The sequence below is a fragment of the Aotus nancymaae genome, unplaced genomic scaffold (genome assembly GCF_030222135.1).
Source record: "Aotus nancymaae isolate 86718 unplaced genomic scaffold, 86718_ANA_hifiasm-v0.15.2.pri h1tg000051l, whole genome shotgun sequence".
Taxonomy (NCBI): domain Eukaryota; kingdom Metazoa; phylum Chordata; class Mammalia; order Primates; family Aotidae; genus Aotus; species Aotus nancymaae.
Window position 1 is genome coordinate 10179476 of NW_026988465.1, and position 22962 is coordinate 10202437.

General features: G+C 46.3%; 1 protein-coding gene and 1 long non-coding RNA gene across 16 annotated transcripts in view; one reads left to right on the top strand and one right to left on the bottom strand.

Moving 5' to 3' along the window:
* Positions 1 to 5417, bottom strand: part of LOC105733892 (uncharacterized) — a 34126-nt gene extending 28709 nt beyond the window's left edge. The window contains exons 1-2 of the long non-coding RNA XR_001111356.3: positions 4113 to 5417; positions 3702 to 3881 (exon numbers count right to left, since the gene is read on the bottom strand). This is a non-coding gene — a long non-coding RNA (uncharacterized LOC105733892). The remainder of the gene's footprint in view (positions 1 to 3701; positions 3882 to 4112) is intronic.
* The window catches only part of PHACTR1 (phosphatase and actin regulator 1), a 588779-nt gene extending 566393 nt beyond the window's left edge, over positions 1 to 22386 (top strand). For 4 of the 15 annotated variants that reach the window (XM_012476554.3, XM_012476555.3, XM_064362990.1 and 1 more), the window contains 5 exons: positions 4299 to 4354; positions 9261 to 9322; positions 15063 to 15203; positions 17983 to 18059; positions 18877 to 22384. In XM_012476554.3, the coding sequence (XP_012331977.1) occupies positions 4299 to 4354; positions 9261 to 9322; positions 15063 to 15203; positions 17983 to 18059; positions 18877 to 18892 (352 nt within the window). In that variant the 3' untranslated portion in view covers positions 18893 to 22384. Of the gene's footprint in view, positions 1 to 4298; positions 4355 to 9260; positions 9323 to 15062; positions 15204 to 17982; positions 18060 to 18876 lie in introns of all 15 variants that reach the window. The other 11 variants (XM_012476558.3, XM_012476559.3, XM_021665357.2 and 8 more) reach the window with 4 other exon arrangements.
* Positions 22387 to 22962: the final 576 nt, after the last annotated feature.

The following is a 22962-nucleotide window of genomic DNA, read 5'->3' on the forward strand; positions in this document are numbered from 1 at the left end:
TTTAGCTTATTAAATTAGTATTTATTATTTGCGGAGAAAAGAACATAGGCCTAGCAGGATCTGACACCCTGTCTGAGCTACAAAGGTTCAGAGCAGAGCTAGGACTAGAACCCAAACCTCCTAGCTCCTGAGCTACTTGGTGCTTTGTCATTACAATGCCACCGTATCATTTTTCTCTCAAATCTCATTTTCAAGGTCAAAACAACTAACTCTAGCACATGCCTTTCTGGAGGGCTCAGCTGCATTTTATAGCTGTGACTAGTCTTGATGTTCTCAGTCCCTTTCCAGAGAAATGAAACATAAACAGAGGACCTCATTTGAAATTAGGTGTGTTTGACTATAAAGCAGCCTGGTTAATAACAGAATTTTCTCTGATCAGAGTCTGGTCACTCAGTTTTGCCCCCTCCAAATATGACCACCCATTAAAAAAAAAAAACCCACCACAGAGCCAATTGTCATGTTCAGTAATGAAAACAATGGCTGGCACAGCCTGAGCTGATGAGGGAACATTGTAGTCTACAGACACTTTGCATAAGACTCCAAAACACTGGCCTGACCTCCAAGATGCAGGTGCCACCCACATTTACAAGGCTGTCTCAAAACACACTGCCCCCAAAGCTTAGCTTCATTGAAAGCCTGGGTATTACCAAACCGTTCCATAAAAGTGGCTGTGCATCCCTTATAAAAGAAGCAAGTATTTTTAGGGAAAATTAACTGGCAGGTAAGAAAGAGCTGTTAAGATCTTTCAAAGATCTTAACATGTAGTCGGTGAGCTGCATTCCAGACCTCTGACACTCGCTCACTCAGTTGTATAATCATCACTTTCCTCTCACAGCGTGAGAATGCTATTTTAGAAAGGACTCAAAGATGACCGCGTCCAAATTTAGACCCTCTAATATTGTGAATTTCCAAACATACAGCTGGCCCTGTTAATGGAGATCAAAAATGTCTTAATGGGATTGCAAAGAAAAAAAACAAACAAACTTTGGCTGGGCTTGGTGGCTCACGCCTGTAATCTCAGCACTTTGGGAGGCTGAGGCAGGCGGATCACCTGAGGTCAGGAGTTCAAGACCAGCCTGGCCAACATGGTGAAACCCTGTTTCTACTAAAAACACAAAAAATTAGCTGGGCATGGTGGTGGGTGCTTGTGATCCCAGCTACTTAGGAGGTTGAGGCAGGAGAATCGCTTGAACCTGGGCGGCGGAGGTTGCAGTGAGCTGAGATCACACCACTACACTCCAGCCTGGGCAACAAAAGCTAAACTCCTTCTTGAAAAAAAGAAAGAAACTTTTTTCACTCTACTCTCACACTTAACATGACACACTTCTGTGACCCCACAGGCTTCTGTGTGACGCAGTTCCCCACACACCAAGCAATCCTTCAGCAGACACCAACTGGGCATCCTGTAATTCAATTTGATTCTGACCCTTTCTACTAGGATAGCATCAGATCATACAGGTTAACGACTCAGTCCCACAGAACTGCCCCAACTTCAGATGCCAATACCAAGTCATAGGTTGTCACTTATGACCCACTAGCTATAAATTGGGGTTCTCACAACTCCCTCCTTGTGTTCAAATAATTTGCTAAGACAGCTCACAGAACTCAGGGAAACGCTTATTTTACCAGTTTCTTACAGAGGATACAGATGAACAATGAAGAGATGGACAGGACAAGGTACTGGGGGAGAGAGGCAGAGCTTCTGTGCACCCTCTGGGTGCTACCCTCCCTGCAGTGCCCCCAGCCCCGTGGTCAGCAACCTGGAAGCTCATCTAATCTTGTGGTTCAAGAGTTTCCATAGAACTTCACCTCCAGCCCCCACCGTCCTGCTTCCCAGCTGAAAGTCCAGGCTTCTAACCATGTGATCCTTCTGGTGGCCAGCCCCATCCTAAGTCACCAAATTTGCACAAACTCCAGTGTGATCCAAAGGGACTCATTCCAAGTAACACAATACACTCCTGAAACTCCAGAAATTCCAAGGGTTTTAGGTGCTCTGTGATAGGAACTGGGTCAAAGACAAATATGTTTTTATTATACCACAGGGATATTTTGAAAAGGAATAATAGGAAAATGTTTATACTCTTAAAAATACTTTGGAATGCAATTTCCAACATATTCAGGGTGCTATAGGTTTGACAGGCAGGTATGTGACCAAAACTCCTTTCTCTGGCATTGTATTAAGCCATTCTTGCATTAATATAAAGAAATACCTGGGACTGGGTAATATATAAAGAAAAGAGTTTTAATTGGCTCATGGTTCTGCAGGCTGTATAGGCAGCATGGTCCTGGCATCTGCTTGACTTCTAGGGAGGCCTCAGGAAGCTTCCAATCATGGAAGAAGGTGAAGGAGAAGAAGAAGAAGGCATATCACATGGCAGGGAGGTGCCACGCTTTTTTTTTTTTTTTTTTTTTTTTTTTTTTTTGAGACAGTCTCACTTTGTCGCCCAGGCTAGAGTGCAGTGGCACAATCTTAGCTCACTGCAACCTCCACCTCCCAGGTTCAAGCGATTCTCCTGCTTCAGCCTCCCAAGTGGCTGGGATTACAGGCATGCGCCACCATGCCCAGCTAATTTTTGTATTTTTAGTAGAGATGGGGTTTCGGCACATAGTTTTAAATAACCAGATCTCGCAAGAACTCACTGTCAAGAAGACAGAACCAAGCCATGAGGGATCCCCATCCAAGTACCTTGCACCAGGCCTCATCCCCAGCAATGGGGATTACCATTCAACATGATATTTGGACAGGGACAAATATCCAAACTATATGAGACATTGAAACCCATTCCCTATATAGGATGTGTGGTGGTAACACTGGAATGTCACCAAAGCAATTGATTCTGGCCCAATGCAATAAAGAGAAATACAAAGGACCACAAGCTTTGAATTAAAAATATAGTCCTTTCTGGGAGATTGATTCCAGGACTCCCCTGAATGCCAAAATCCAAGGATCCTCAAGTCCCTTATATAAAATGGCGTAGTATTTGCAAAAAACTATGTATATCCTCCCATATCCTTTAAATCATCTCAAATTACTTATAATATCTAATTTATAAAGAAGTTTAATTGGCTCATTGTTCTGCAGGCTATACAGCCTTGTATCTAATACAAGATAAATGCTGTATCAATAATCATCAGACTGTTGGGTTTTTGTGTGTTATTAATATTTTCCATCTACACTTGGTAGAACCCAAGGATGTGGAACTCATGGATACAGAGAACCAACTGTAGTTATATTTAGAGACTGCATTCACTTGATATTTTCACTCTAGGATCTCTCTTCAGATTTCAAGATGTGAATATCTTGCCAGTTTCTAATTCCCAAGGAGGGACTGCAGCTTCCACAGCTGAGAGAGCATCCTCGCTACCCCTTAGATCCCAACAGAGGTCTCTGAGAAGCCTAAAATTCCCTCCACAATGATTGAGTCTCTGACACATTTCATCCCAATGAGTGAAGTGGAATGCTGGATAGTTGCAGGGTTGTTAAATAATTACCAAGAGCGTCAAAGGTACAGCTGTCTGTTCCTGCTCAGGCCCCCTGAGTCCATGTCAGTCATTCCTGGGACCTAATACAGGCATTCTCCCCTCGGATGCCATGCCCATTCCCTGGCTACTTCTGTCACGATATGCCACCCACTGCCTGTCCCTGCCTCCACCCATGGCGTCATCGCAGGTTCATGCCCTGGCTATGATGTATCACTTACGGTGGCTAAATTTCATGCCTGGCCACAGGAGTGTCATTTCTGTTCCTCTGTCACTCATGTCTTCTAAGGCTCCAGAATAGAAGAGCAGGACCAGAAGAAGAGCAGCTATTGTTCTTTGCAGACAGACACACTCTCTCACATGTCCCTGTGGCCACAGGCCTCTTTATGTTCCGACTGGGTCTGCACAGAAGAGGCAGAAGACAGGTTTTAGCCTCAAGGGAGAGAGAGAGAGGCAAGAGGCCACAGTCCCCAAGTTAGGAGGCCACAAGGAAAGAAAGAGACTTCTGTGAAGGAAAGAGTCACGTCTAAGTTGCAGTCCACTTGCCTGGGGGCACTGGAGGAGCCAGGGCTGGGGAGGGGCCGCTGGAGGGAGGAGGGCGGGGGTCAGCGGCTGTGACATGACGCACATACCTCTCCTGGGCTTGAAATTGAGGAACTGAGGAGGCGGTGGTGGGGAGAGTCAGTCTTTCAGAACACAGGATGGAACAAGAACTCCAGCCACTGACTCTGTTTCATGTATCTGCAAGGGCCGAGGAGATTAATGACCCAAGGAGGCTATGATATGGTCCAAAAACTTTTCCTGGATTTTTTCCGTAGGCGGCTGAGCCAGAGGCCAACTGCAGAGGAACTGGAACAGAGGAACATTTTGAAACGTAAGTGACTAAGCCCATGGCGATCGCTGATGTTTTGTGGTGGCTTTTGTTATTATTTAATGGTAGGCCACAAGGTTTCTAACTTGCGCCTGTGCAGAAACGACTGAAAACCTTTCTAACGGTTGAGGCTTCATCCGTGCGTGTTAGAACACCAGAGACGACCTCCCCAAAGAGAAGGCAAATTTTATTCCATTTTGTTCTTTAGAAGCTCACAGACTGCCGGCAGAACCTTCCCTTTAGGGAGTTGTAGAGTCAGAGAGAAGCTGAAAAATTAGAGTGAGACCACTTATTATTTAATGATTTTTGAGGGTAGGGTCACCTTTAAACCAGAATTGGCTTTAAAACAGAGACTGTGATACAGGCGGCTAAAATAAGGGAAATGGCCGTTTGAACTGAGCCTAGAAAGCATGACTTTGCATTGCAGCTGGCTGCTTTTGATACAAATCCCTCATTCCATTGAACATTAAATTTTAAGACTCAGAAAGCATTTCCAAGTGAAGTGCTTCATGTCTGTCTCTCAGGATTCCCACAGCTGGTCCCAGCCATGCTTGTCTGATGTACTCATTCGAGGAAAAGTGCCTTTCACCAACGCTGCAGACAGAAAAAAATAAATGAGCCCCTTGTTTGGTTTAGGACACAGAGATATTTGAATATGTACAGAGGATCCACTTGGTACTAAAAAAAAGAAATACTAAAAGAGATCAAGCATTTGATGGACACCAGTATGCATCAGTTTAGTGGTGGATATGAAATAATTTAAAAATCAAACCATTCTATTCAGTTAGTGCTACCATTCTCACCAACACTTGCCTCAAGATAGTCAACAAATATTTCTGGCTTAATTCATGACCCTGTTCCCCCTACTCCACGACACACTTCTAATTTCTCTCCAGAAAAGGAAGATATATACTATGCAGAGTTTTCTAGAAATGCTATGTTGTACAGACGCAGACACCCCTCCCCACTCCCCCGCCAAGTCAGTCACATGCAACCGCAGTGTGAGTTTCCAGGGTATTTCCACTGTAACCACACTGACATAGTCTTCGCTTTACCGTCCTGCCATGCTCACTGTAGCCTTGTGACTTGGTTGGCATTTCGTGATCTGCTAAGGGTAGGTGTTGGGTTCTGTTCTGATGAGGGGGCCCTGTTGCCTGCAGCACCCACCCCCACCCCCAACGCCCCCACATGTCCATTTATGTCAAGTTTGCTTTTATCAACATCCTGCCTCCCGGCCCCACGCAAACGGCCACTTCCTCAACTCTCAGTGGAAGTTGTTTTCGGGATTGGTCTTTGTCAGTCCTAGGTGCGCCCTACGCACTTCCTAGGTCTCTAGGAATGGGTGTTTACGTTTTTCTGCCCAAGGGGTACCCCTTAAAAGTTTCCAAGCTTAATATTCTCTATAATGAATTTAGAGCTTTTACAAAGGATTTCCAAGTCAGAGAAGCAAGTGGCCTGTACGATGTCTTTTTTTATGCCCTAATCTGGTACCTGAGCCATTATAAACTTTCCATTTTTGGAGAGAAAGATAAACAGCCAGGTGAACCTGTACAACTTACTCACAGCCCCCTGCTGTATTTGTGGCCTCTGACCTGAGGCCTAAACTCAAAGAAGGTAAAAGCCTCTGGGGGATTATTTAGGTTTCAGAAAATAGTGCTTATCACACCAGGAGCTCAGTTTCTGGAAAGAGATCTAAAATCTCCCAGCTCAGTTCTGGATTCTCTCAAAGGCATCAGTTCCCGCCTGTGGCTTGCCCAGATCCCTGGGACACCGCAAGTCTGTTGAGCTTGGGTTTTTACCGCCATCTAAGCAGGGAACTTAGATTCAGGGGACTAAAAAGGAGTTGTGGAAGATTGTTCCCATGGTTCTCTTTTATTCTCTTCCCTAATCCCTCTTGTCCTGGCCACATCGTTGCAAATTAAAGAACTACTTGACCAATTCAAACAGGTTGATCATTTCATAGTTTTGAAACTTTGCAGAAATCAACTTGTTTTCCCGTAAGTTCTTATTTTTCCCTGTATTCTGGAACTGTTCTATTTTTTTTTAATTTAATCTATTTCAATTGTTAAACAAGAAATGTCTAGTGGTATAAGACAACATCCTGCAACAGCTTGTTCTAAAACTGATTTTCTGAGCTTTCAGTCATTGAGGAACTGCTCGGTGGTGGGTGGTGGGGAACAGGGCACAGAGACATACATCATGGCTTAGCCCTGGAGCTGGGAGAGCCTTGGGCTGGCTTCCAGCCCCACCCTGCCTGGCCCTGGGAACAGTCCTTGTTCTGTCCAGCAGCCAGTGAGGCCCTGTGCACCTCTGAGCACATAATGAACCCTCTGATGGTGGCAGCTGTAATGATGACATTGTGGGCCTTTCCTGGCCTGTCTTCCCAGTTGCCTAATGGGGTTGTCTTGGTACCTTCTGCCTGAGAGTTCATGAACCTGGGTTTGTCAGTGGCTTTGAGCTAAAGATATCGATTCTGTAGGTGGTAGCTTGTGGCCCCACCCCTCAGAGTAACCTAAGAAGCACACATAGGAGATGAAGGCTCCATGCTCTGTCAGCTGCGTCACAGAATGCCCACCTTCACGACTCTGAAGGGGCCTGTAGGGTCAGAAGTCTGAGGCTAGTAATGAGGAGAGCCAGCCCCATGAAAAACATGACCACAGAAAAAAGCCTAACGGTGTAACCACTGAGCCAGGTAGGGTGTGACTAGCCTGTTAAGATTACAAACCAGGAGTGGTAGACTAGGTGGTCACTAGGCCCCTTCATGGCCCTAGTATTTCGTGCCTCTGAAATTTTCACTGTGTTCCCTGTAGCTGCTCCCGGCGACCCAGAATCCAGACCACCTTTCCTTCCATTTGTCCTCGCACCTGAGACATCTCCAAATGGGAGCTCCCTCCTTCTGGTTCTTGCTGTCTGCCTCCCCATTTATCTCTGCTAGATTAATTCATATTAAGATATTAATGGCTGACTAGTTTCATAGGCTTTATCCCACTGAAATTTGCATTTGTACAAATGTCACTGTGTGGGGGCTCCCTGTCTGCTCCCCAGTTTATCTCTGCTAGATTAATTAATACTGAGCTATTAATGGCTGACTAGTTTAATGGGCTTTTATTCAAGAGAAATTTGCATTTAAAAGAAAAATAACTCCGGGAGGGAGATAGGATCTCTAAATCCAAAGGAAAGCTCACTCATGGTGACGGTTTCAGGCACTGTAGGGTAGGCTGGAGCAGGGACCTCTGGTGACCTCAGCCCACAGCAAGATGTGGCTGTTTCTCGTGCTGCTTTTCTGCAGAGCCTGCTGCCCACAGGTAGTCGGGGTGGCCCTCGGGGGTCTGAGTTCTGCTCTGAACTCACACCACTTGTGCTAGTGGGAGGTATAGTCACCTTTAGCATGAAGGTGACTCAGTTATCAGATGGTCCCCACCCCTTTCTAGGCCCAGCGGTTTCCTTCTTTAAAAACCTGTCCCACACTGAGACAGTCGGCAGCCATACCTGAATTTCATGTGTGCACCAATACAACAAACTAATGAAGTTACCGAAACATAATTTAACAGCTGTGATTTTCAGAATGAGCAAACAAGTGTCCCAGGCAGTTGTGACGCACCCTATGCCAAAATCAACATGTTTCCTTTTACTAATGTCATTTGAAATTCAATGGCTGAGAATCACAGGCCTTCGATACAAGCTGACTTCCATAGTTTTTTCAAGTCCAACAATGCTATGCTGATATCTGTGATTCCATAGATATCAAGGAATTCTCCTAAGGTCCGGAAGGGAAATGATCTACCCGAGGTCATCCAGTTAGCTTAAAAGGAGAAATAAGCCCAGATTCTCTGCCCTTCAACTATCCGCCCCTTCCCCACACTCTCTTATCTACAGCTCTTTAAAAATCTGATGAGTACATCACCCACATATTAAGCCAAGAGCTTACAGGCTCTGCGGTCTACCCTTCTGAGCTACTCCTAAAAAGTCTAAATGCAGGCAATTGTATCCTGCACTCTGGCCTCACCCGTGCTCTGTGGACTTCTCAGAAGATTCAAAGAATCGATGGAATCAGGGCTTGTGAAAGGTGAGCATTTTGAAAACCCTCCTGCCTTGTCCTGTTCCTGCAGCAGGCTGAGGCTGGTCTTCTGCTCTCTGTACCCCCACAGGGCACCAGACACAAGGACCACATCACAATGAGCCCCCTTCAGTGTCTGGGAGCTCAATAGAGAATGAGTGAGCCCTAGTCTTATCCAAAGAAAGGAGCCTTACATCTCCCAAATGCCCGTATGTCCCTGTGTCAACATTCCCACCCACCTCCTTGGGCTGTGCAGTGGCTCACACCTGCAATCCCAGCACTTTGATAGGCCAAGGCAGGAGGATCGCTTGATGCCAGCAGTTCAAGACCAGCCTGAACAACATGAGACACCCCCTCATCTCAACAAAAAAATTTAAAAATTAGCCAGGTGTGGTGGTGTGCATGTGTAGTCCTAACTAATTGGGAGGCTGAGGTAGGGGAATCACTTGAGCCCAGGAATTTGAGGCTACAGTGAGCTACGATTGCGCCACTGCACTGTAGCTTGGGAGACAGAATGAGACCTTGTCTAAAAATAAAAAATAAAAAACCTACCTTCCTCCTTTGTAGCCACATTTCTCAACCCAGCATCTCTGCCTGGAGACCTGAAACCCCATGTGATGTAAAGAAAGCAAAATGACAAAGTCAACCTGCTCAGGAGCAATTTGAAACAACGCAGGTAGTTTGGAAAACAGTCCCCATAAAGAGAAGGGCAGCTTGGGGAGGGGACAGGAGCGCCCTCTTCCCTTTTCCAAACTGAGATGCTTAGCCTAGAGCCTGCCAAGGTCTAAAGGATGCCCCTGTACACACAGCACTGTTTACTGAAATAAAAAACATCTTAAATATTTCTTTCAGCTCGGAATGAACAAGAGGAACAGGAGGAGAAGAGAGAGATCAAGAGGAGGCTAACCCGAAAGGTAAGCTGGTTCTCCACGCCAAGAGCTGGGACGGGAGAGGGTGGGCTGCCCACCACGCCTCTGCCCTCTGCTGGCCTCCGTGGCCTCGCTGCTGCCTGGTTCCTCTCCTCCTGGGTCAGAGGGCACCACTCTCTTACCTCTAAGACCTCTCCACTCAGCTTCATGACCCTCAGTCATTTTGGTTTGTGGCATTCAATGTTGTTTGATTTTGTGACACCCACCTACTCCCAAACAACTTGATGGCTATTGTGTTATATTTTTGATTTCACTAAATACTTTGTTTTAAAAAATTCACTATAATGCCATTAAGCAATGGGAAATTCATAATCAGAATCGGTAGTTCAAAGGCCAGGTGCAATGGTTCATGCCTATAAACCCAGCACTTTGGGAAGCCAAGGTGGGTGGCTAGCTTGAAGCCAGGAGTTCGAGACCAGCCTGAGCAACATGGTAAAATGCTGTCTCTGCTAAAATAAAAGTGCAAAAACTAGCTGGGCATGGTGATGTGCACCTGTAGTCTCAGGTACATGTGAGTCTGAGGTGAGAGAATTGCTTGAGTCCAGCAGTTAGCTGAGATCACACCACTGCACTCCAGCCTGGGCGACAGAGCAAGACTGTCTCCCCTCCCCTCTAAAAAAAATTACTAGTTCAAATATTACACAACTATTTGCTAAGACCCTGGGAAAGGATGGACTTTTTTTTTTTTTTTCCAACCCTGATACTATTCTTTCCCTAGGAATTAAGAAACATGTGATTTTATTAGGCTAAATTGTGAAAGTACTGACAAATTTAAAGAAGACGTTTGAGAAGGGCATAGATAAAAGTCATAAAACTGGAATTTTAATATATTCTTAACCCCAAAAATAGATGGTTTGGCAGTGCGCTGGAGCCCCGCATGCATTCGTTCCACGAAAGTGTCCTCTTTCATAATAAACTCATTGTTAAGGCTATTCCTGGATAATGTTGAAAAGTTTAATTAATTGATGACATGCAAGATATAATACTATCTTCTGTCTGACGAAGTCAAAGTGTTTTTAATCAGCCTCCTACAGTGACCATCTTGAGAGAAAGATACTCATATCTTAGCGACAGTTAAGAGGCCCATTAACATTAATTTTAAAAGGGTTTATTAGTGGATTTTTCTCCCCAGAAATATCACACAAAGGAAGAAATTCAGAGATCCTGAAATATCATACCAATTATTAAGGTGATGGTTTATATTTCTCAACGCTTTCTCTCCCTGAGAGCATCCCAAATACCTGGTCATAAGCCAAATGCCAGCCCAATTAGCAAGAGCAGGATAAACAAGCACCTGAATGGCCAGAGGACTGGCTGGCGTCAGCCTGGTGGAGACTAGAGCGAAAGCTAAGTGACCTCACCAACCAGTTGCTGTCCCACCTGCTAAGGCTGGACCCTTTACATCCGTAAGCCCACCCACTCTTTGGACTCAGGGTGCAGTTTTTACTGAGATTTAAGCAGTGAAAAAAGCAGGGGAGATGCATTAGCTTTTTTTCATGGTGTCCTTGAAATGACAGAGATTTGAAAAAGATACTGTGATAAACCTTCATTTCTGATACAGAAAGATCTAGACACTTGGGGAAAAAAATTGTTTAAATCAGATTTTCATCAAATTTTTCAGGATTGGTTGCTGGACCCCCAAAATTCCCCAAATTTTAAGGTTGCTTACTAAAAGATGGTCACAGAGAAATACTTAGGCATTTATTTAATTCCTGTCTCTTAACAAAGTTGCTATGATTTTATGGAGAACCTGACTAATTGCATGATGTGGCAATAGGCAAGGAAAGAGTCTTGCTTTCCACACCATCTCCCTAGGGTGGGTAACACTAGGGATGGGGACCCCAAATAGTTCGTAATTTTTGCAGGTCTCCACAATCATATATTTGCCTCTTTCTCATGCTCACCTCTCCTTTCTTCTCCATGGGAAATGGCCTTGGAATTTTATCATTTGCCCTCCCCTGGGACTGGCTGGGGGAATTAGAAATAATGAGCTTGAGAGAAGGGGATAACTGCTTCTAAGAGAGAGGCTGGAAGGACAGAGGGGCAGCTTCCGCATCTGCTTTATCGGGCAGAGATGTGCTGCCTGCCAGCAGGCAGGGAACCTACATCATCACTTCCTGGCCCTGTGCAGGTTCTTTTCCTCTTGGGCCCTTATTACACCGAGACCAGACGCCAGTGATGGTGGCTCCTTTTCAGTGACTTGCCCTCAGCCCAACGATTTCTTCGATAAAGTTCTATTTCATTGTAATGCACTGGTAAGAAAAATTAAAAATAAAACGTGGTAACTGAGGTTGATAGCAACAGACCAGTCATTTTCTTCAACCAAATTGGGACTAATATAAAAATTACATGCTTTGCCTTTTAAAAAACATGCCTGTGGCCAGGCACAGTGGCTCATGCTGTAATCCCAGGACTTTGGGAGGCTGAGGCAAGTGGATCACGAGGTCAGGAGCTTGAGACCGGCCTGGCCAACATGCTTAAACGCCACCTCTATAAAAAATTAGCTAGGTGTGGTGGTGGATGCCTATAATCCCAGCTACTCGGGAAGCTGAGGCAGGAGAATCACTTGATCCTGGGAGGCAGAGGTTGCAGTGAGCCAAGTTTGCACCACTGCACTCCAGCCTAGACAACAGAGTAAGACTTTGTCTCAAAAACAAAAGAAAAACAAACAAAAAACAACATACCTGCCTGCCTTCCCCTTCAAAAAGAAAAAAAAGATGCTACCTAGCTAAGTGGATGAACGGATGTATACATGCCTGGGAGGGAGGAGGAAAGGAAAAAAATACATTTGGGTTTAAGTTGTAGAATTTGGGGCCAGGCACAGTGGCTGTCTCCTGTAATCCCACCACTTTGGGAGGCCGAGGCAGGCAAATCATAAGGTCAGGAGTTTGAGACCAGCCTCTCCAATATGGTGAAAACCCGTCTCTACTAAAAAACACAAAAATTAGCTAGGCGTGGTGGTGCACGCCTGTAGTCCCAGCTACTCGGGAGGCTGAGACAGAATCACTTGAACCAGGGAGGTGGAGGTTAGAGTGAGCTGCGATCATGTCACTGCACTCCAGCATAGGTGACAGAGTAAAGAAAATAGAATTTGGGTCTTAATGAAGTTACTCTTTTTTTTTTCCTTTTTTTTTTTTATTGGTTGCACATATTATTGCTGCAATACACAATACAAATGCTACCACTCACTGTCCCCTGCTCCTTCTACCAGCCCATTATTCCCAGAAAACCTGACTTTGGCTGCAAAGACTATTTTTGCAGCATTCAGGGAAGGGCCTCAGGTGCCAGATGCCCCAAGGGCTACAGCCAGCACCAGGCCAAAGGTGCATCTTCTGAGCCCTTTGTGGTCAGCGGCATTAGCCCACGCACACAGAGGAGCAGCCAGCTGCATCCTCACTCATTCCCTCCGAGCACTTGGGTGCAGTTAGGTCTTCAATTGGAAAGGCGGTACCTAAGGCCCCACAATGTTCAGACACAAGAAACAATCACTGACCTGCAGTGTTTATGCTTACTTTGCAGGTCATCTAGACTCTGCCGTAGATAAGATATTAGTAAAATCCAGGTCACAATTTCCAGGAAGAGAAATTTGAAAGTCAGGGCTTAACAACTTTTCTTACATCATGGGGCACTTAGAAAATAACACCTTGGACTGGGCACGGTGGCTCACGCCTGTAATCCCAGCACTTTGGGAGGCCAGGAATGGTGGATCACTTGAGATCAGGAGTTCAAGACCAGCCTGGGCAATATGGCGAAACTCCACCTCTACTAAAAATACAAAATTTAGCCGGGCAAGGTGGCGCACACCTGTAATCCCAGCTACTCAGGAGGCTGAGGCAGGAGAATTACTTGAACCCAAGAGGTGGAAGTTGCAGTAAGCCAAGATCATTGTACCACTGAACTCCAGCCTGGGCAACAGAGTGAGACTCCATCTAAAAAAAAAAGAAAATAATACTTTGTCCAGCCTCTTAGGGTAAACTCGACAAGTCCTGAGGAGCACAGACGGGATGCTGAGTAGGAGTCTGTTTCTCCAGAGTAAATATGGCATATGTTGCATGTTTTTAGGTATTTTAATTATAGCATAAACTCTCCCTGCACTCGCATTGCAGAGAACACATTTTGGAGTCAGGATGACCGCTATTTTTGTTTACGGTGACCACAGCCATAGCAGCCTGGGAAGCCTGTGGGTTCCCGCAACAGGCCTGCACTGGTGCCAGAATGTTGTCCTGCCCGAGAAAGCCAAGGGAGGGCTACATGCAGTTTAGGCAAGGGGTAGCCAGAGCCTGCTGAAACCCTGATCCCCAGAGCTTCCTGCCCTTGGCCGAGAGGGAGCTGCAGGCCTGCTTTGGCCCTGTCCAGGGTGTGACAGTACCTGCCACTCTAATTGGTATCTGCCAGCCATCTTCCAATTGTGGTCTGCCAGCATGGGAGCAAGTTTGGAACATTCTCACATCAGCCAAGGGTGTCTGGCAGCTGCCTGATGCAGAGTCGGAACTGCCAGGGTGGTTTGGACTCCACTGTGTTTGTTTTGTGGGCCTGAGTTGCAAGATTCTATCAGATCGTACCTTCTAGTAATAAAACTACACATAGTCTAGGGCTCAGAGGGAAAATGGCTTTTAAATAACGTTGGTGGAACATCAATTGGCAGCATCCTAAAGAGAGCAACTGTGTTGCTCCAGGAGAGATACACCTGGTGACAGGAAGAGATCATAGAAATGTCAGCCTTATATTACTGAAGTGTTGGAAGGGTGTTCATGGATAATATCGGGCATTGGCAAAACACATCCATTTTGCTTTTACTCGTTTCATCCCTCATTCCTGCAGCCCTTCATCATGGACCGTCCAAAGGGCTGGTCCATAAATGTGCCTTTTTCTGTACTTACTCAGCTCCACCTTTGTTGACTGACCTTCCCCTTGAACTTCTCGCAGAGGGCTGTCATGTTTGAGCTGACCTCTTCAGCCGGCAGATTCCCATCCCTGCATACCCCAGAGTTTGCATACCATTTGCACGTACACTTTTTTGTATCTAAAACACAAGTGCAAACCCATCTTGCAGAAAACCCATCTTGACACACAGATGGGGACTCACAAATCCAAAATAAGACAGAATCATTGTAGAATGTCCCTGTCACCTGGTGGGAGTAGGATAGATAAGAAAAAATCCACAACAGGCGCCCACAGCCAAACAGAAAGACAAGCTTATGGTAAAGACTGGGACTCAGCAATGTTACGAAGACAGAGATGTTTATTATCAGTTTTTATAGGTGTATAAACAGTACTGTGAATATGCTTTAAAGTCCTAATCTTTAGATATTCTATACTGAAATATACCCAGATAAAATAACATGATGCCTGCGACTTGTTTCAAAGAAATCCATAGAGTTGACAATTGTTGAAGTTGGTGATAATACACCAAATTCATTATATTAGCCTCCTTCCTTCTACTGAAAATTTACATAATTTTTAAAGTTTTAAAAAAAATTAGAGCTTGGCCTAGAGGGTATGTAAGGGATAACAAAGCTCTCTCTTAGGATCTAGAAAGGTCCTAGTTCCAAGAAGCAGGAGACTTGGCTCCCCCCCCCACCTACCACCCGCCCCTACCCCTCACTCACTGTGTGTCCCATCCATTGCCTTGCCTTATTTTCCACACCTGCAAGTTCACAGACAAGACCAAGTGCCATGGTCGACCCCTCTGGCTGACTGGGTCCATCTCTCTCCCTCCCTGCAGCTCAGTCAAAGGCCCACGGTGGAAGAGCTTCGGGAAAGGAAGATCCTCATCCGCTTCAGTGACTATGTGGAGGTGGCTGACGCTCAGGACTATGACCGCAGGGCAGATAAGCCGTGGACCCGCCTCACCGCTGCTGACAAAGTAAGCTGAGGGGAGCACTGGAGAGTGGGAGGCAGGGCCGTCTGCTGGGTGTCTTGCTGGGCTCACCACTGGGGATCCTACAGGGAGACCCGCAGCCAGGCCTCAGCCGCCATCCCTGTAATGGAGTGCTGGGACCCCAATACCTTTCCCCAGGGGCCACAGATAATCTATGGAGAGGCCACTGAATTGGAGAAGACACAAGCTACATAATACTGTGCCCACTTTACAAGAGGAGCAGCAGCAGCCTAGGAGGACGTGCCCGAGAAAGAGAATAGCACTGGAGAGGCATACACAGGTGAAGGCACGAGGCTTCAGGCTCATCACAGGCCTTCTGTATAGGGGACAGTGCCACCAGCACCCAACAGGGGATTCACCAAACCAAAAGACAAAGTGGCCGCATAACCTCAGGAGAGCAATAGTGCACAAATCAAAAAGACGTCACAGGCTGGGCACGGTGGCACACGCCTGTAATCCCAGCAGTTTGGGAGGCCGAGGCAGGCTGATCATGAGGTCAGGAGTTCGAGAATAGCCTGACCAACATGGTGAAACCCCATCTCTACTAAAAAAAAAAAAAAAGCTAGGCATGGTGGCAGGCACCTGTAATCTGAGGTATTCAGGACGCTAAGGCAGGAGAATCGTTTGAACCCAGGAGATGGAGGTTACAGTGAGCCAAGATCTTGCCACTGCACTCCAGCCTGGGTGACAGTGTGAGAGTCAATCTCAAAAAAAAAAAGATGTCACAAAACATATCTCACTGCCTTAAACTGCCGATTTAGAAAACAAAAAGAATAATCTGAGGTTGAGTTTGTTATTTAAGAAAAGCAGTCATGCCAATGAGAAATCATTTTCTCTGTCTATTAGATGAGGTATCCAAATGAAGCTCTGTTTGGTAATCCTCTTGATTCTACTCTGGTCGCCATGAGGAACTGGAGGGTTAAGGGCCTTTTTAAAAATGTAGCCTGGGCCAGGCGCAGTGGCTCACACCTATAATCTCAGCACTTTGGGAGGCCGAGGTGGGTGGATCACTTGAGGTCAGGACTTAGAGATCAGCCTGACCAACATAGTGAAACCCCTTCTCTACTAAAAATACAAAATTAACCAGGCGTGGTGGTGCAGGCCTGTAATCCCAGTTACTTGGGAGGCTGAGGCAGTGGAATCACTTGAACCTGGAGGTCGAGGTTGCAGTGATCCAAGATCACACCATTGCACTCCAGCCTGGGCGACAAGAGTGAAACTCTGTCTCAAAAAATAAAAAAAATGTAGTCTGGAATAATGATTCTGCCCAATGTGTAGGTGATGATAGAAACGATGGAGTGCGTTGGGGCCTTCTGCTCAACAGTCCGGCCTTCACTCTGTCCATTTCAGGGACCAGGGGTTTTCTTATATCATACAGCAGCAAGTCATCTACAGCCCAGGCTGGCTGCGTTATCACCAACCCTTGGTCTAGGAATTGTAAGAAACATGTATGCAGGCACGTTGCTGCACTCTGATGGGACTGGGTGGGAATGAAGTGGCCAGAAGCAATAGACTTCTCCCAGAGACGATCTCGGGTGGGTCAACCCATAGACATGCTGTGTGGAAGATCATGCTCTCCTCTGTAAACACAGCATTCACATCTTCCCTGCAAGATGGTTGCACTGCGCCCATCTAAACATGAACAGAGGGAGGGGCTTTCACTCTTGTCCTGTTTGTCCTCTCCTGACCACTCTCTCACTACGGTATGCTTGCAAGGATAAGGGTATTAGCAAGTGTGCAAGGAAACCACAGGCGTCTCTACTTGCACTGTCGTAGAATTCTGAGTAGCTCTCGGGCTGAAAACATATCCAGTTTCTCAATGGCTGTTGGGAACAGAAGACAGAAAGGATGGGGTGCTCCCCCTGCCCCCGTCGCCCCAGCACCCAAAGCAGCTACCCAGGCACTTAAACCTATGTGAGCCTTCTTTTCCTGGGGAAGGCCATTCTGATCCTACATGAAGACTTTTCTATCCTCAAATTCCTGAGGCCTTGATATTCCCATCAAAGCAAGTACCAGCCATAGACAGAGCTATGCAAGAAGGCACGTGTTTGCAATTTCCACCCCCGAGGAAGAAGTGAGGTTGCCTGCAGGCTTAGCTGCCTTCTCTGTCAGCCTCTCCTCCTCCCCTGCTCCCTTGTGACCTCTCTTTGCTGACTGATTCCAGGCTCTGCCACCCTGGACAGTATTGTAAGGATGGGGTGATTCGGGATCATCTCTGAACATGCAAGGTTATTGAAAACATATCTCCCATGGTGAAATACATCACTGAAGAGTCAGAGAAGTTGCAAAAGAGCAAAAGCAAAGGGTTAGTAGGGAGCTGGGCATCACCTGTCCCCCTAATTTGGTTGGAGAATTTGATCCACACCTTCTGGAAGTCTCCACCTCGAGGCATCACTGTGCCTGAGCTGAGCTTTGTTTATTTAGAGAAGATAAGAAGTTGACATTTACTGTGTTCTTGGGCCCCCAGGAGTGTGGGGTAGGTGTACACCACCGTTGATCCCTCAATGCCACAGCTCTGTGAAAAGAGGAAGAAAAATACACTTGGGCAATAGTCTGTCATCATTTCTAATTTAGATTTAGGGAAGGAGGGGAATCTTTGTTCTAAAGGACATCTCAGGTGATTTTTCTTCCTCCCATTAAGGAATTCATCTTAAACTTGTTTGTCTTTGTGCAAGAAGAAAATTATGCTGTTAGGAATGAAATGAAAGGGGCGTTCCTTTCTGTCTCTCTCCCATGCACACTGATGGGCCTCTCTTGATTCCAGGCTGCCATCCGAAAGGAGCTCAATGAATTCAAAAGCACTGAAATGGAAGTTCATGAATTGAGTAGACACTTAACAAGGTTAGTACTGAGGGTTTTCTTTTTCCTTTTTTTCCCCTCAAATTGTAATATTTATCTCTAACTGAAGCTCTCCCACTTGCGGGTCACGAGTGAGAGGGAAGATAATAGGAAGGTAGGCATGCGGTTCCACTTGAGGTTACTGAAACGAGGAAGAGGAACACAGATGGCCCAAGCTAAAAGCAGCTTTCTCCAAAGTCTGAGTTTCACTCATTTAAACTAAAGGTCTGATAGGCACCAGACTACTAACGACCCCAAGGTGGGTTTTCATGAAAACTTAGGTCAAGGAGAAAAGATTGTTGCCAATTTGCAAACAGGCAGCAGAAACCTGAACAAAGCGCGAAGTCCACGTGGGACTTCCGAAGTGGACCGCTTCTCTTATTCCCTGACATTCTCCCTGACAGTCCAGAATGATGATAATATTTGGGGAAGCTGAGGCACAGAGTGATTAAGAGGCTTATATAAGGTCACATGGCTAGTTAGCAACAGAGCCATTGACTTAATTCTGACTTTCTTTTGAGGGGAACATTTAGAAAAATAAGATGTAGCGAGTATTTAGTCTAGAGACTCAGAGACACGGATTGGGTTCTGCACCTTGCTGCTGGATCCAGGCTGATGGCAGGGGCTGGAGGCCACCAGGGCTGCCCCAGATGAAGCTATTTCAAAACCAGGTGCATGTTCAGTGGCACTCCTGTGGGATGATGGTGGGAAGCTCGCACCTCCCTCTCAGTCAAGAACCTCCCTGAGGATGGAGATCAGACTGTTGAATCCCACACCTTTGGCAGCCCCTTGGTCTTGATTTAATTATTTGTTTCCTTAGGTTTCACCGACCTTAACAGTCAAATTCCTCTTGAGTGCTATGCTGTCTTCAAAACATAAATTTATAAGAACCGTAAGTGCTGGTATTTATTCACTTCCCCATTACGATGTAAATCTTCTGAACTGCCTTTTTTTAAAAAGAAGAAGAAAAATCAAGGAAACACAATCAGGATTTTATGTGTGAAAACGTGAAAGTGATGGCTCGGGGGTCTGAGCTGCTGGTCCCACTTCTGACACCAAAATGCATCCCAACCCCAGGCAGTGCCAAGGGCATTGGCAGAGCCCTGACTGAAGACTTTCTGGCAGGTGGAACAGTCCTTGTCCTCTCCAACCAGGCCCAGCAGGCACTGCCTTCATGAAGTCTCCAGCAAACCTCTTCCTCACAAGTGTCTCTCACCTGAGTCCAAAGAAAGCTGATTTTGGGTGGGTTTGTTTTATGGCGGGGGGTACTGTGCAAAGCTAATGATCTGGTTGGACTTCTACACTTGGCCAAATGTACTGGCTCCAGACATGACATCTGGCTTGGGGGCCCTTTGGAGGTGATGCCAAGAGGGAGGGAGCACTTCTCAGTTGCCCCTGGCTTTTCCCTCCAGCCACCACCCACACAGTGAACGAAAGGGAAGGGCCCATTTCTGGGGGAGCCTGGCTGCCTCCTGGCAATGAAGGCTGGCACTGAGCATCTATCCTGCCCCACTGCCTGAGCTGAGCTGCCTTTCAGGAAGCTCTGGTTTAGATGGGGAAAGTTGTCATCTGCTCAGTTCAAATAATCAACCCATCTGTGTTCAGAGAGTCCAATGTCATGAGTGATCCACGCACACACACAGCCATTGCTAAAGGTACTCCTGTGCTGTTTATAAGTCTGAGTGGGAGGACCCTGTTGAACCCTGTGGGATCAGAAACTGCTTGGCTGACATTTATTTTCTTTGTGTGCCTCAGAGCTGGTGAGTATGTGGCTTGGGAGTTCATAGCTTCTGTGTATAGGACCAGTGCATGCAGGCCAGAAACCATTCCTGTAGGACTGGCTTTCCAGCCACCAAGGGACTGGTAGTCCAGAACCACTCCATGGCCTTTTTTTTTTTTTTTGGTTGGGGGAGGACCCTGAAGAGTTTCTGTGAAGGAGCCCCAGAGTTGGGCATGTGCCAGAATCAGGCTGACATCAGCCACACCTGCCCACAGTGCTCTTTTCTGCTCCAGTTGGTCCAGAGAGCTCCTCCCTCTCCTCATGATGCTAGCAAGCATGACTGCAGGTGTCTCTCTGACTGGGACATCCAGGGTTGGGTGTGCAATGAGGCCAGGACCCTCCTAGACCCTAACAAGCATCCTAATGAGGCCCACTGCAGCTTTCATTTTTCTTCCTAACAGAGCTCGCAGGACCTGAGTCACAGAGCTCTCTTGCCTTCTGGGGTGACTCCATAGTTACCCCAGTCTTTCTAGGTGGTGGCACGCTCTCCACCACACATGTCCAGGAATTAGAAAGATGCCAGCTTGGCCTTTCCAAAAAGTTAACCAGTCTTCCCACCACAAACCCTGTGGGAGCAGGTTACTCTTAGGATGCACACCCGTCAATGAGGCCATTGCATTTTTTGCAGGCATGAACGGCTCCCATGTAGGCACTAACCCAGGAGCCGGACAGCTGCTGGAAGAGTTCCAGACAGCTCTTTGGGCAGGGCCTCCAGCTGCGGCTTTGCCTTGCCACCTGGAGCCAGCACGCCTCTGCCTGACCCAAGGAGGATGCCATCACTAGATCTCTTATTTTTCTTTTTTCTTTTTTTTTTACTGTTGAATCTGAATAGTTCCTGCCATGGGGAGAGGTATTGTTCAGGGAAAATGTGATCGGGATTTTATTGTGACTGTAAACACAGTCTTCCCGAAAGACTTACTGACATTTGAATGTGCAAATGGTATGACGAAAGATGTAGGGCTCTTTCGTTGAATTTCTCTACGGCGGGCAGGTAGGCACGTGTTCCAGGTGGAGGTGCCTGCCAGCCACGCTTTGAGTCTGAAATTCCTCTAACTGCAGTTGGGCTCCTCAGCATGACAGTCCTCCCTGGCCAGGAGCGAGTCCTAAGGAAACTCATTCCATTGACTGGACTCCTCCCATGACAGGCCCAGCCCATGGCTTCTCTGCTGGCCTTGGTTCTTGTCCCTTCAGATTCCCTGGGGATATAAGGCCCAAGTGGCTCTCCCTGTGGCCAGCCAGCAAGCAGCCCAGGGTTTCCGCCCAAAGTGCCCTCATGTTGCAGTCCACTTTGTGCATGGAAGAAATTGAACACAGTTTCCACTGCTCTTCCTGCAGGGCCTGTTTTCCACAAGTCACTTGCTCAGACTGAGGGGTGCACCTTCCCTGCCATCAACAGGTCCTGCGCCTTCAGGATGGGCTATTTCAAGCCCATTGTAAGTGGCTCTTACACAGGCTCAGCAACCTCTGTGGCCTGCAGGATGGGCCCTCTGCTATCTCCTTCCTTATTTAAAACCTTAAGGTCTTTCTAGAGACCTATTCAAATTTCATTTTCTACAATGTCATGACAACTGCAGCAATTTGTGTTACTCTCCAAGAGGACAATTTGACATTAAGGGAAAAAATTAAAAGGTGCGCTAGATGACTTCAAATGCATCTTTTTTTGAAAAAGCTGCAGTTGGCAAGTCAAAGTTTATTCTGTATGTATAAATTTCCAGTTGAGCATTTTTTTTTCACGTGGATTAGACATTGCGTGACCCTGCCCCCCAATCAATGACTGAAGAGACCACCATCAGCCTACTAGCTTTTTTTAAATGGCTGATATATTCATCTCCAAAGGCCCTCAAAGCCCTGTAGAACTTCTAAAACTTTAGCCTTTCCGTCAGATTAGAGAAACCAAACAACGTGACGGTAAATGTGATGAAAAGCTCTGAGTTTTTCTCCCGCTTCTGAACATGTATTTACTTTTATTTGCTGAATGAAAATCGTGGTGTGTTGCTTTGATGAATGGAATTTCAGGCTTTCCCTGTGCACAGCCGGTGGGCAAAGGTCACCTTAAATGACTTTTTCTCCCTTTTTGTCTGTTAATCCCCAGACCCGTTGCATTTTCCAGTTGCTTCCTGGGTGTCTGTACATAGTTTGTCTTTGTATAGGAGTGAGTGTGGTGACTGTCAATCCCCTGATCTCCCAGGTTCTAATTTAACAGATGACGACTGTATGAGGAAAATGATGTAAATAGAGAATACAAATTAAACTGGATCTCTGTGGCCTAGGTTTTGTACATACAGAAACTGCATGGTATTTAAATTATTGTTTGTCTCTGATGATGTATGCAGTTTCTTTAAAAACAAACCAAAAAAAGTCTTAAAAAAAAAAAAACCACAAAAACCCTTGACTCTGTGTGTTTTATCAATCAGCAGCAGAAACCACCACCAATGCTTTGACGGGGGAATGGGCAAGGTCGGCTCGTCTGCAAAATCTATAGTAAGAGTGAGTGGACACACAGGGCAACCGCATGTCTGGGGTATTAAACTTTCTAGAAGACTTTTGTGTACTTTTTTTCTCAACCTTTTTATAAGAATATCTAAAATGTCAACTGTCCTTTGAACGATCTGGGATTAATGAACATAAATTTAACTTGTTGTGAAATCACTCAGGGTCATCTCTGTAGTATCAGGGATCAGATAGCCTTACAGCAGCAATGCCTTGGGGGGCCTTTTGTACTGTCACTGCCCCTAAGCAAAAGCCCCAGGCGACTTTGTTGAGTGCTTATCTCTATTCTATCACCGTTTTTTTTTTTTTTTTTTTTGAGACAGACAGAGTCTCACTCTTGTCACCCAGGCTGGGGTGCAGTGGTATCCCCACTCACTACCACCTCTACTGCCTCCTGGGTTCAAGAGATTCTCCTGCCTCAGCCTCCCAAGTAGTTGGGACTACAGGTGTACACCATCATACCTGGCTATTTTTTGTTTGTTTGTTTTGTATTTTTAGTACAAATGGGATTTCACTATGCTGGCCAGGCTGGTCTCAAACTCCTGACCTCAGGCGATCCACCCACCTCGACCTCCCAAAGTGCTGAGATTACAAGTATGAGCCCCAGTGCCCGACCTCCATCTCCGTTCTTGAGAA